General features: G+C 38.4%; 1 protein-coding gene and 1 pseudogene across 4 annotated transcripts in view; one reads left to right on the plus strand and one right to left on the minus strand.

Moving 5' to 3' along the window:
* Window positions 1–13708, plus strand: part of YLPM1 (YLP motif containing 1) — a 74530-nt gene that overhangs the window by 33449 nt on the left and 27373 nt on the right. For all 4 annotated transcript variants that reach the window (XR_008299520.1, XM_027066170.2, XM_027066169.2 and 1 more), the window contains 6 exons: window positions 1251–1371; window positions 8411–8831; window positions 8944–9036; window positions 9256–9451; window positions 10130–10248; window positions 11154–11308. Coding sequence is in view for 3 of the 4 variants with exons in the window: in XM_027066170.2 (XP_026921971.1) it covers window positions 1251–1371; window positions 8411–8831; window positions 8944–9036; window positions 9256–9451; window positions 10130–10248; window positions 11154–11308 (1105 nt within the window). In the remaining variant the exon portion in view is untranslated. The remainder of the gene's footprint in view (window positions 1–1250; window positions 1372–8410; window positions 8832–8943; window positions 9037–9255; window positions 9452–10129; window positions 10249–11153; window positions 11309–13708) is intronic.
* On the minus strand, window positions 6379–7319 carry LOC128316075 (homeobox protein NANOG-like; annotated as a pseudogene).

Genomic DNA, 13708 nt, shown 5'->3' on the forward strand with positions numbered 1-13708 from the left:
TTTGAACCCAGTCTGTCCAGCTCTAAAATCTGTTTTGTTTATGGAGAACACCAAGCTGGTTAGTGTTCCCAAACTGCCAAGTTTTCTTTCCTTTTCTTTTTAAAATTTCCTTTTCATCTGTTATTACTTTGTATAGAAAACCTTTTGATAAAAGGTGCTTCTTCTTCATCATCCTTTTTTTAAGCTCTTTCTAGGCAACATAAGCATAACTAAAATATATGAAGTGATGGATAAGAATTATCATAGTTGAATACAAGTAAGCTATGTTGTATTGGTGTGAAGTCATAATACGATTTACATGAGGTAGAAAATAAACTTTTTTGACCCTTAGTTTGTGTCCATTTGGGGCACTACATCCAGTGTAGGAAGAAAATTGTAAAAAGTCTAAAGAGGTTGTAGTAGATGTACACCTGTTTATGGTGGGCATTGTAATGAAAACTCAAAAAAAAAAAAAAAAAAGGAAGGAAGGAAGGAATTGGACCAGAGAATTCAAGAAAAGCATGAAGAGTTCCATGAATCCTTTTTAGGAATATGAAGTGTTGTTTTTAAAGGTATAGACTGACATTAGCTCTCACTGGGCCATAAACTAAAGTACCCACAAAAACCAGACAGGTAACTATAATGAGTGAAAGTGGGCCAGGGTAACTCTACCGAATGTGGTGAGGACTATAGCAACCCACTTCATCTAAAGTGGACGGCCATCACTCCAGTCAGCTGATTGTTGGCATGTGGGGACATAGACCCATTGTTACCAAATCTCTTTACAATTTGAATTTATATGTGAAATATTTTGCTTCGTAAATAACAGCAGCTAATTCAGATTTTAAAAACTGATGGGAAAGCCAATTAAAAAAAAAACAAACAAGAAACTTTGTAGGCCGTATTTGGCCACCAGTTTGCAACCTCTCATCTAGCGAGAGAGTATTGAACAAGGAAAATAGTGAGAGAACTTTTTGTTCAATGAAAGAAAAAGGTGACCAGTAGATGCTATTTTAGAATAGACTAATGAGGCAGGTTGTGGAACCTGTCCTTGAATAGGTTTAGTAATTTATAGTCATTTATAGGTTGTAGAAGACTAGTCAGTTAGCTACATAAAGGCAAGAGAGTGTTACCCTGGAGATGCCCTGGGGGCACCATAGAGGGTTTTGGAACAGGGTTCTTAAGATCTCTTTGTCTTTGATATCAGTTGTAGTCACTGGGTCTGGAGTAAACATGCCTTAATGTACAATGGCAATTTTATTTGTTCACAGGGAACAGAAAGAACAGCTTCAGAAGATGAAAGACTTTGGGTCTGAGCCACAGATGCCTGACCATCTGCCACCCCAGGACTCGAGGTTGCAGAATGCATCTTCAAGGCCTGGAATGTACCCGGTATGGAAAAACGTGTGCTCGGGAAATGAAATGATTCCTACTTTGTATGTTTGTATGTTGTTTGATTTTTTCCCATTGTAATAGGTATAAATTTCCTCTATAAAAAATGTAAATTTGCGGTGCCTGGGTGGCTCAGTCAGTTAAGTGTCCGACTTCAGCTTGGGTCAGGATTTCATGGTTAGTGAGTTCGAGCTGCATGTCGGGCTCTGTGCTGACAGCTCAGAGCCTGGAGCCTGCTTTGGATTCTGTGTCTCCCTCTCTGCTGCCCCCCCCCCCCCCCCCCGCCCCACTCATACTCTGTCTCTCTCTGTCTCTCAAAAATGAATAAACGTTAAAAAAAATTTTTTTAATGTAAATTTGGGGAAAGTAAAAAGCTAATGGTAATTGGCCTTTGAAAATCTTTTAAATGTGGTCAAAAGTGTGGCAGCCACTTTTTCCCCCTAGGTTTTGATAAATACACCAAGCACACCTGAGCTACATGGCTTCATGTTCACACAAGTGTAGAATTTTTCTAATAATCTCTTTTGTTGAAATGGTCCTGTTTTTCATCTGGGCAGTGCAGAGGCCCCTTATGAGCCCGCCTCCTGTGAGCCTCAGAGTCTCCCCACTGCCTTGGGCTACTGGTTCCTCAGCTAGGGAAGGGATCAAACATCATGCTCTAGTTCAGGCAGTAAAGTTCTGTGAAAGGTTTGTGTGATCAGGTTCTCCCTTTGTTTTGCGTTCATTGTTGTTGTTGTTTGTTATTTTACCTTTAAGCCAGTGATGACCTTTAAAAATGTTGTCATGCAAATAACTTTATAACAACACAATGAGAGGGAAAACCCAAATCATTTCATGAAATTAACTCTTCACTTTTCAGTATGCCCTTTCATCATAACACATAGTCTAACACAAAACAGATTACATAGTTGTCACCAATGACCACCATGATGTTGCCTCCCCATATCATATCTCCTGACTTGTGTGTGCATCTGTCTGCCTCCAGTGTTTCTCTCTGGATGTGTCTCCTGTCAAACTCAGCATATTCAAAATGGACCTCAGTATCATTTTCCATTAACCTTGTTCTTTCTCCTCACCATCACCTACTCACCCAAACTGGAAACCTGAAACTCAGCCTTAACTGTTTACTGTGTCCTGCCCTTCCGTATCCAGTCATTCTTTTGATTGATTTTACTACCTTTTTAATATTGTTCAAATATACTGTCCTCCACTTCCCCACAACCTCAGTTTTGTCCTTCATCAGTTCTTGCCTAGATTATTTCAGAAACATCCCAATTCATCTCTCCATCTCATTCTCCTCTGATCCATTCTCCATTCTGCTAGAGTGATTATTTTATTATATTTTTGAATCAAATTTTGAGGTATAGTTTACATATTTTAACTCACTTTAAGCCCACTCATTTTAAGCCTGCAGTTTGAGTTTTGACAAATATAAAGAAGAACAAAATTTCTATCACCCCAAAAAGTTCTCTAGTGCCACTTTGTACCCCTACACTTCACCTTAGGCAGCACTGATGGGACTTCTGGCCAAAGTGGACACTTAATTTTTTTTTTTTTTAACATTTATTATTGAGAGACAGAGAGACAGAGCGTGAACATGGGAGGGGCAGAGAGAGGGAGAGACACAGAATCTGAAGCAGGCTCCAGGCTCTGAGCTGTCAGCACAGAGCCCCACGTGGGGCTCGAACTCACAAACCATGAGATCATGACCTGAGCCGAAGTCAGATGCTTAACCGACTGAGCCACCCAGGCGCCCCAAAATGGACATTTAAAAACATAAATCTCACCATGTTGCGTGCACCCTCGCTTTAGAATGCTGTATTCCCCGCTGCTTATGTGATAAAATCTAAAGTCTTTTGCATGACCCTTTATGTTTCTCCTGAGCTGGCTTGACCTCTGCTTACCATTACTTGCTCTTCTCCTCCCTTCCACTCTGCCTTCCTTCCACGTGGAGCTTCTTACAACTGTGCGAGTGTGCCAGACTCTTAACTTCCCCATGCCTTTGCACGTACATGTTGTTCTCTAAACCTAGAGTTTCTTTTCTTTCTCTTATCCTCTTCTCCAACTAGTTAATTCTTGTTCGTTTTTTAGAAGTCAGCTTTGTATCTTCTCTTCCCCTTGGGTAAGATGGTTGCCTTCACATGTACCCCTGTAACATCTTGTACAAGCTTCTGTCATAGCCATTATCCTATTGTATTTTGTCTGTTACCTTGTCTGTCTTTCCTTCTAAACAGAGCTCCTAATAATAGGAACTGTGTCTTTTATCTTTGTATCTCTTAGCAAATAGTTGAAACTCTAGATTATAGTTCCACATTTCTGCCTTATTCACTTAACAAATCAAAAACATTTTTCATATTCCTACATATGTTATTACTTTTGATGCATAATTTATTAAAACTATTCCACTTCTGTTGGACATTTGCTTCTAATCCTTCAGTCTTATTATTAGTATAACTTCAGTGAATGTCTTTGTATCAAGTTCTTACTCTAGGTAACTTATTTTTAAAAAAAAAATTTCATGTTTATTTATTTTTGAGAGAGAGAGACAGAGCGTGAGCTAGGGAGGGGCAGAGAGAGAGAGAGAGAGGGAGACATAGAATCTGAAGCAGGCTCTGGGCTCTGAACTGTCAACACAGAGTCTGATGCAGGGCTCAAACTTACGACCTATGAGATTATGACCTGAGCCAAAGTCAGATGCTTAACCAACTGAGCCACCCCGGGTCCCATAGATAACTTCTTAAATTTTAAGATCCCCAAAATCCCAAAGTAGGATATTTCAGTTACAGAATAAGGACATTTTTAATGATTCCTGGAATATAGCTAATGGCTCTCTAAAATAGTTGTATAAAGGGGCTCCTGGGTGGCTCAGTCTGTTAATCATCCAACTTTGGCTCAGGTCATGATCTTGTGGTTCGTGAGTTCGAGCCTCGCGTTGGGCTCTGAGCTGTCAGCACAGAGCCTGGATCCTGCTTCAGATTCTATGTGCCCCTTTCTCTCTGCCCCTCTCCTATTCACACTGTTTCTCTCTCTCTCTCTCTCTCTCTCTCTCTCTCTCAAACATAAACATAAAAAACATTTTTTTTAAATAGTTGTATAAAATGTATGCTAGAGCCTTGCAAGCACCAGCTACTTGATATTTTTGGTCGATTTAGTAGCTTTAATAAAATGTTTTAATATGCATTTTTGATAGTGAACACGAGTATTTTTCCATATTATATTTCTTCTTGTAAAAATTCTATTTTTGTCCTTTATCCATTTGTCTGTTTGACTTGTAAGGTTTTTTTTTCTTACCAATTTATATTACTCTTTTTCTTTTAAGTTTCTTTATTTGGAGAGAGAGGGAGAGAGCACTCGCATGAATGGGGGAGGGGCAGAGAAAAAGGAGAGAAAGGACCCAAGCAGGCTCTGTGCTATCAGCACAATGCTGGCTCGATCCCAGGACTGTCAGAGCATGACCTGAGCCGAAATCAAGAGTCAGATGTCCAACGAACTGAGCCACCCAGGCGCCCCATTCTTAATATACTGTAGATAGTAATTCTCATATAAATACTGTAGGGATTTTTTTTTTTTTTTTAACAAATGTATCTATTGCTTTCACTGTGTAGTGTAAAGAAAACACTTTTATTTATAGACATAATCTGAAGAGTTCTTAAGATATTTGGAACAGGTCTGGATAGCTGTACTCCAGACACCATAGTTTTTATCCTATATTAGCAATTTTTTAGAGTGCTACAATCAAATGTTTACCCTTAGGTAGCAACCATTTGTCTTTTACTGTGGGTTGTAGTGACCTCTAGTTAAACAGTGTTCCTTACATAATGGCCAAATCCCTTTTGTTACCCAAAGTTTGTTCTTAAAGTACAGCCCATACATGAGTAAATAGGTAAGTAACGTATGTTGTTGGGTCTCTAAGGTCTAAAATAGCTGTCAGTGAAAAACAAACCAGAAACAACGAACTAAGAGAAAAGGATAATGAGTGTTCGAATCAGGCTTGCAGAGATTAAAATAAAATTTGACAGTTGGGTTTCAGCATTGAGTAGATAGGACCTATCTGTCAAGAGATTCTACTGTCTCCTTAATACACATTTCTATTGACATTCGGTGATTGCTTTGGGAAGACAAATGCAAACATTGCACACGACAGTGGCACTTCCTCTTGGAGAGGTTACTAAATGTCCCATTCAGTTTCTTTGTTTTGTTGTTTCCTGGTGCTGATGTTGTGTGTTGGTACTAGTCTTGCCACAGACTACTGTTGTCAACCAGACAACAGAATTACTCATGGAGGTTTTGGTTTTTAATTAATGCCAGGATCTCCCCCTACAGAAATTCAGTAGATGTAGGGTGGGCCTGGGACATTTATATCTCAAGTGGCTAGCACCCTACTTTTTAAGTAAGGAGAAAAAAGAGAGGGTGATACATTGGTGGGAGGATGATAGTGTTGAAGACAATTTTTTTAAGTGGGTATTTTATTTATTTGTACTTAAACCTATAAACCAACCAGCCAAACTGATACTATTACCATGATACATTAAAATACAAAACATCTTTCTACAAATAACCAGAATAACGAAGAAATTAGGAGTTGTAGTAAAATAACACAGGGGGCAGAGGAAACCAATGAAGCACATTATAGCTTGACCCTTCATCATAACATTTGAGGTTACTAATAAGTAAAGCCTCACAGACTCAGAAAATACAAGTAATCCTTCATCATTTGTCTTTGTATTTTTACTTCCTATTCTTGAAGTTGGATTCTAGAACCTAAAGATATCCAAATTAGTGTTATATCTAGTTACTTGTAGCCAGAAGCATCTTTTATCATGCTGTCCATAGCAGCCAATGCTACTGAAACCTCTTCGATTAGATTCCAATCGTACCTTCTCAGTTGAAACAATAAGCATAATGGGATACAATATCAAGGCAGAGATACAGGACCCTAAAAGACAAATCGTAAGAGAAGTAATACAGCCACTGCCCAAACTGAGATTGAATAATATACTCATCATGTCACACATCTTCAGGCTGTGTGTTCACAGAGTACTTTGGGAATAAACCTATTACTTGCTCGGTACTAAGATGCTTAGCACTTTAATAAAGTGCTAAATATTAAGTAACATTAATTAATATTTAATTAATTAATTAACTAATATCAAAAAATATTTATTAAAGCATTTTACACTATGGCTTTCCCCAGCAGTTTCTAAGATGGACTCCAAGTCACTGACAGAATTTTGCTGGAACTGGATCTGGGATTGCAGGGATTCCTCTCCACAGTTGTGGAGCTGGCTATTCCAGGCTTGGGGGCACCAGGTCTAACTGTTCCAGAAATGGTTGCTCCAAGACTGGCTGTTCCAGGTCTGGTTACTCCATATTGGAAGGTTTCCAGAAGTGTTCGTCAGGTATCCCCGGTGATAGGAAGAGAAGCCTGGGTATTCTGTAGTTGCTGAGCCATTCTGAGTCATACTGTTGCTGTTCTTTGGCCAGTTCTGCCACCTCTTACATTTCATTCTCTGGTTCTGGGACCAGGATTTAACCTGCTTATAGCTAAGGTTCGGAATGTTGGAAAGTTCTTGCATCTGCTGGAGACTGAGGTATTTCTGTCTCTGGGATCTGTCATTGCGTACATATAGCCGGGTCTGAGAGAACACGGTTCTGATCTTCTGTTTCTTGCCCTGGGCCATATCTTCCTTCTTCACTGTGCTCTCCTCTACAAAAGTGGGTAGTGGTTTTACTCTGGGACTGGTGGAAGAAACGAAGCTGTCCTGAATGAGCAGACCATGGAGGAAGGAAGAGGAGAGACGGTCTCCGTGTAGGGTATCTCAGCAGATGACATGCAAGGATGCATAATTTTCTTCAGGCCCATAAATCTCAGGCATTGGAGAAGAGCCCCTAGAATTGGGTGCTTCGGGGCAAGGAGGGCACTGGGCCTGAACTGGATCCACATTCATGTTGCTGAACTGAAGGTAGAAGGAAAAAAAAAAAAAAGAGAGAGCAAGATTATAAGAAAGGCCCAGTTTACATATTGAGGTGGAAGAACTTAGAGAAATATGAAGATCTCCAGATGTAAGAGTGTCAGAAGGATGGGAATGAAGTGGGTCACCACCACAATGGCAGGAGCCAGCCAGTCCAATCTAGCGAAAGGTCGAGGACAATTTTTGATAACCTAATTGAGGTATAATCTACATACCATATAATTTGCCCATTTTAGGTGATTTTTAGTAAATGTACTGAGCTGTGCAACCATCATCTATTTCCCTAATGACTAATGATGTTGAGTGTCTTTTCAAGTGCTTATTGGCCATTCGTGTATCTTCTCTGGAGAAATCTCCAAATTTTTTGCTGATTTTTTTCTATTATTTGTCTTACTATTAAATTATACTAATTTTTCAAATTTTAAATACAGTTCCTTTATTAGATACATGATTTGCATATTTCTCTCCAATGGTGTATTTTGTTTTATTATTTTTTTTTTTAATTTTTTTTTTAACGTTTATTTGTTTTTGAGACAGAGAGAAACAGAGCATGAACGGGGGAGAGTGAGGGAGGGGGAGACACAGAATCTGAAACAGGCTCCAGGATCTGAGCTGTCAGCACAGAGCCCGACGCGGGGCTCGAACTCACGGACCGCGAGATCATGACCTGAGCTGAAGTCGGATGCTTAACCGACTGAGCCACCCAGGCGCCCCTGATTATTATTTTTTTAAGTTTATTTATTTTGAGAGAGCTAGAAGGTGCACTAGTGGGAGAGGGGCAGAGAGAGAGGGAGAGAATCCCAAACAGGCTCAGTACTATCAGCACAGAACCCGATGTAGGGCTCGAAAACTCCCAAACTGCAAGATCACACCCTGAGCCAAAGTCGGACACTTAACTGACTGAGCTACCCAGGCACCCCTCCAATGGTGTATTTTAAGACACAAAAAGGTTTTAAAAAGAAAAAGAACTTTTTCTTGTATGGACGGAAAATCGGGTTTTAATTTCTACCGACGTGTGAGAACATGATGGTATGCTCCTCCACTAAACCATTTACCCTATTCTCCAGCCTCCAGGGGCCTATAGACCACCCCCTCCTATGGGTAAACCACCAGGAACAATTGTAAGACCCTCTGCTCCACCAGCAAGACCATCTGTTCCTGTGACCAGGCCGCCTATCCCAATACCACCACCACCACCGCCTCCTCCTCCACCTCCACCTCCTCCGCCAGTAATAAAGCCACAGACTTCAGCTGTGGAACAGGAGCGCTGGGATGAAGATTCTTTCTATGGCCTCTGGGATACAAATGATGAACAAGGACTGAATTCAGAATTTAAACCAGAACCTGGAACAATCCCATCTGCTCCAGTGTTACCACCCCCACATGTTCACCCTCCCATCCCCCCTCCTGGCCCAATGCCTATGGGTCTGCCACCGATGTCCAAACCACCCCCAGTGCAGCAGACTGTTGATTATGGCCATGGCCGAGGTGAGTAATGGTGACAGCTTTGTATTTGGGATTCTCAGGAAATCGTGAGCTTCAGCTTTGTCTTCTTTAGGCTTCATTCTTACAGTGTTTTATCCTTGATTTGGTTCACCAGATATGTCCACTAATAAAGTTGAACAGATACCCTATGGAGAAAGAATAACTTTGCGCCCAGATCCACTACCTGAAAGATCAACTTTTGAGACAGGTAGGAGTCCCAGAGAGATCAGTATTCTTAAACCTTTTAGGACCTAATTATCATGTGATTTTGATAAGGTTATCTGGGCCTCTCTTTAATATAGCTGAAAGATTCATAAGTTGAATTTAGGACAATAATTTGTACTAGCTCTAAAGTTAGATTTGCACGTTTCTGCTTTTATTTCAGAAAAGGGATATAGCTCTTACTTTGTACTAATTGTTTTTGTAGAACATGCAGGCCAACGTGATCGTTATGATAGAGACAGAGACCGTGAGCCTTATTTTGATCGTCAAAGTAATGTCATGGCAGATCATCGAGATTTCAAAAGGGATCGAGAGACACACAGAGACCGAGAACGGGATCGTGGTGTTATTGACTATGACCGGGATCGATTTGATAGAGAACGCCGACCTCGAGATGATAGGTACGTGTTATGAAAAATACCTTTTTGCCAGGTGTACAAATTACCATAGACTTAAGTTCAGCAAAAGTCATTGTATCTAAGGGAAATTTGGTAAATGATGTATACGTCTCATACATGTGTGTGTAATTTGGAGAAGGAAAAGCAGTTCCAGACCAATCTGCAGGAAACGAGATGCTTGAGTTTTATGAGCTTGAATTCCAGAGAATTAAATGGGAGATGGAGATAGCCTGTAAGGAAAGGAAATAGTATTGTCAATAAAGGTACAGTCATTACTTCATTAGTAGGTCAACAACGTATTTTTGCAGTTCATGAGCCCTTTAGACGTCTGTGTGCAAGGCAGATCTAAATGGAAGAGTGGGGCACCTGGGTGGCTCAGTCGGTTAAGCATCTTGATTTCAGCCCAGGTCATGTCGTGAGATCATGCCACGTGTTGGGCCCCCCTGTGCTGAGCACAGAGCCTGCTTATGATTCTGTCTCTCCCTCTCTCCCTGCCCCTCCCCCCTCAAAAAACTAAAATAAAATAAAAGAAAAAGCAAAATAAAAATAAAAATATTGACTATGTGTAGTAGCTACCCATGGAGAAAATTGGGCAGATAGTGGTATTGCATTGTAATACAGAGACCTCCTTTTTTTTTTTTTTTTTTTAATTTTCTAAAGTACTTCCTGTTACACCGCTAGGACTCAGTCATATCGAGACAAAAAAGACCATTCCTCATCTAGAAGAGGGGGATTTGATAGGCCATCCTATGACCGGAAGTCTGATCGACCAGCCTACGAAGGACCATCCATGTTTGGAGGTAGAACAAGTGCCTTATTAACTATGAGGATGTTGAGAATACAGACCACTGGAGATGTTTCCCCCTATAGCTGTGAATTTAAACTTTCAGAATAAAATGAATGCACTGATTTATCAGAGATGGGAGCATTATCATCAAAAATAGCAATGTAATTAATGAAAGAAAACATAAATTGTTGTTTGGTATTATTAAAGAAGTTTTGGAAAATAGAAACAAAATCAGTTATAATCCCACCTCCTACCATACCACAACAACTATAATTTTGTATGTTTCTTCTCATTCTCTTTTCACGTATGTATTAATGAAGTTGTAATCAAAGTGTAAGTAGAATTTCTTTATCATGTTTATTCTCAGTGATATGTAACATTTTTCTGTATGTAAACCTATTATAATAATGGTTCTATGATATACCATTGAGTGGATACAGTAGAAGACTCTTATTATTGGACATTTAGGTTGCTTTTTGTTTTTCACTGTTATACACCTAAACCAAAAATGCATACCTATTTGTAAGAACAAGCTTTCCTAAGCTAGTAACTCTTGTTCTTAAAACTGTAAAACCAGAAGTTATAGACAGACCGTAAGTCATACTTGGGACTATCGGCAAAGTATGTATTATTCTCCTATGTCCTGTTGCTTAACTTTTTCCCTAAATTTAATACAAACAAAGATGAAGTCAGTATTTTTCAGAACATTCTATTTGCCCAAAATCATATACCTAAATCTTTTCATTTTCTTGATTTCAAGAAATGTAAATTTACATTACTTTAAACTTTCTCTGATTAAGGTTTAGAAGTGGCCTCCAAATCATCATGAATTTTATTACCTTAGGATGACTGAAGAGAGTTAAAATTTTAAATAATTACCATATAAATAGTAATTTTGTTCAATTGCTGAAATCCTAGGAGAACGAAGAACTTATCCAGAGGAGCGAATGCCCCTGCCAGCTCCTTCACTAAGCCACCAGCCACCTCCAGCCCCACGGGTTGAGAAGAAACCCGAATCTAAGAACGTAGATGATATTTTGAAACCACCTGGCCGAGAGAGCAGACCTGAGAGAGTGAGTCCTGTGTAGTTGACTAGCTTTCTTGCAAATCAGAAGCTATCAGGAGATCTTTTTAATACCCTGAACGTAATTTCTCTACTTTTCTGTGACATGGTAATAATATCAGATTCAAGGCATTTTATCATCTACAAGTCATCATATAAATTCATAAATTGCCTACCCTATAGAATTTAAGAAATTAGAACTTAATTGCTTGGCAAAAAAAGATGTTGAAAATTTTAGAAAACAATTCATAAGAACTTCATTAATTGCATTTTGAAGAGGGGAGGAGGGGAAGTGGATTTGGTTCTATGGTATGTGGAACAAAAAAAGGGAGAATTAGGAGACTTGATTTATTTGGGCTTATTTTCCTTGTGACCCCCAAATATATATGTTCTTTATTTTGTTTTCTTTCGTTTTAATTTTAATTCCAGTTAGTTAATAGTGTTACATTAGTTTCAGATGTACAAGATAGTGATTCAACAATTCCATGCATCACCCGGTGCTCTTTAATCCCCATCACCTATTTAACCTATCCCACCCAAGCCCCCTTCCCCTCTGGTAACTGTTAGTTTATTCTCTATACATAAGAGTCTGTTTCTTGATTTGTCTCTCTCTGTTTCTCTTTTCTTTTCCCCCTTGCTCGTTTGTTTCTTAAATTCCACATATGAGTGAAATCATAAGGTGTTAGTCTTTCTCTGACTTATTTCACTCAGCATTATACTCTCTTGCTCCATCCATGTCATTGCAAATAGCAAGGTTTTATTCTTTTTTATGGTTAAATAATATTCCGTAATTTATATATGTATATAAAAATTTATGTGTGTGTATTTTTATATATATATATATATATACACACACACACACATATATAAATGTATGTTATATATATATACCATATCTTATTTATACATTCATCTGTTGGACACTTGGGCTGCTTCCATATCTTGGCTATTGTAAATAATACTGCTATAAACATAGGGGTGCATGTATCCCTTTGAATTTATGTTTTTATATTCTTTGGGTAAATACCAGTAGTGTTATTGCTAGATCCTAGAGTAGTTCTATTTTTAACTTTTTGAGGAACCTGTATACTGTTGTCCACAGTGGCTGCACCAGCTTGCATTCGCATCAACCCTGCACGAGGGTTCCTTTTGCTCCACATTCTTGCCAACACCTGTTGATTCTTGTGTGGTTGATTTTAACCATTCTGACAAGTGTCACATGCATACGTTCTTAAATTTATATTGCAGAATATTTAGATTCTGTTTCAGTAAACTGATGCTAGAGATTTCCATCAAATATTTTGACTACATATGACTATATAAGTCATTGTTGTAAAGTCTATTTCATCTATTATTAGTATAGCTATTCTAGCTTTCCTATGGTTGTCTGTTTGTATGATTTCTTTTTTTGCATCCTTTAATTTTCAGTCTATTTGTCTTTGAATCTAAAGTATGTCTCCTTTAGGGAGGTGGGTGGGGGTGGGCTAAATAGGCATTGGTATTAAGGAGGGCACTGGTTATGATAAGCACTGGTTATGATGAATCACTAAATTCTACTCCCGAAACCAATGTTACACTATATGTTAACTAACTAGAACTTAAGTAAAAAATTGAAAATACAAAATAAAGCATGTCTCCTTTAGAAAGCACAGCATATAGTTGGATCATGTTTTCCATTCACATTTTATTGTTATTATTGATATAGTTAGCTTAATTCCGTTTTTGTATTATTCAATTGTATAGAGCTAAAACTGACTTTTGTATATTGATCTTATATCCTGCAACATTGCTAAACTCTTTTATTCTAATTAATTTTTAGTGGATTCCCTAGGATTTTTTATATCTGAGGTCATGTCATCTGCCAATAGAGAAGGTTTAACTTCTTCTTTTACAATCTGAATCCTTTTTTTCTTTTTTTAACTCCCTCGTTGTCTGGCTAGAACCTCCAGTACAGTGTTGAATGGATGTGGTGAGAGTGGACATCTATGTTTATTCTTGTTTTTAGAAAACTTTCAGTATTTCACCATTAAGTATGCTGTTGCTATGGGTTTTCAGTAGATGCCCTTTATCAGGTTGAAGAGGGTTCCCTTCCCTTCCTAGTTTGTTGAATGTTTTCATCATGAAATAATGTTGAATTTTGTTGAATGCTTTCCCTGCATTAATTGAGATTTTGTTTGTTTGCTTTTTAATGTGTGTGATTTTATTCTTTTATATGTGATTTTTGTTTTCTTTATTCTGTTGATAATGATATATTAATTACAGTAATTGGCTTTTGGATGTTAATTTGCATCCCTGGGATAAATCCCATTTAGTCATGGTGTATAATTCTTTTTCTATGTTGCTGGATTCCTTTTGCCAGTATTTTTTTTAGGGATTTTTGCATCCATATTCATAAGAGATATCTATAGTT

The sequence above is a fragment of the Acinonyx jubatus genome, chromosome B3 (genome assembly GCF_027475565.1).
Source record: "Acinonyx jubatus isolate Ajub_Pintada_27869175 chromosome B3, VMU_Ajub_asm_v1.0, whole genome shotgun sequence".
Classification (NCBI taxonomy): domain Eukaryota; kingdom Metazoa; phylum Chordata; class Mammalia; order Carnivora; family Felidae; genus Acinonyx; species Acinonyx jubatus.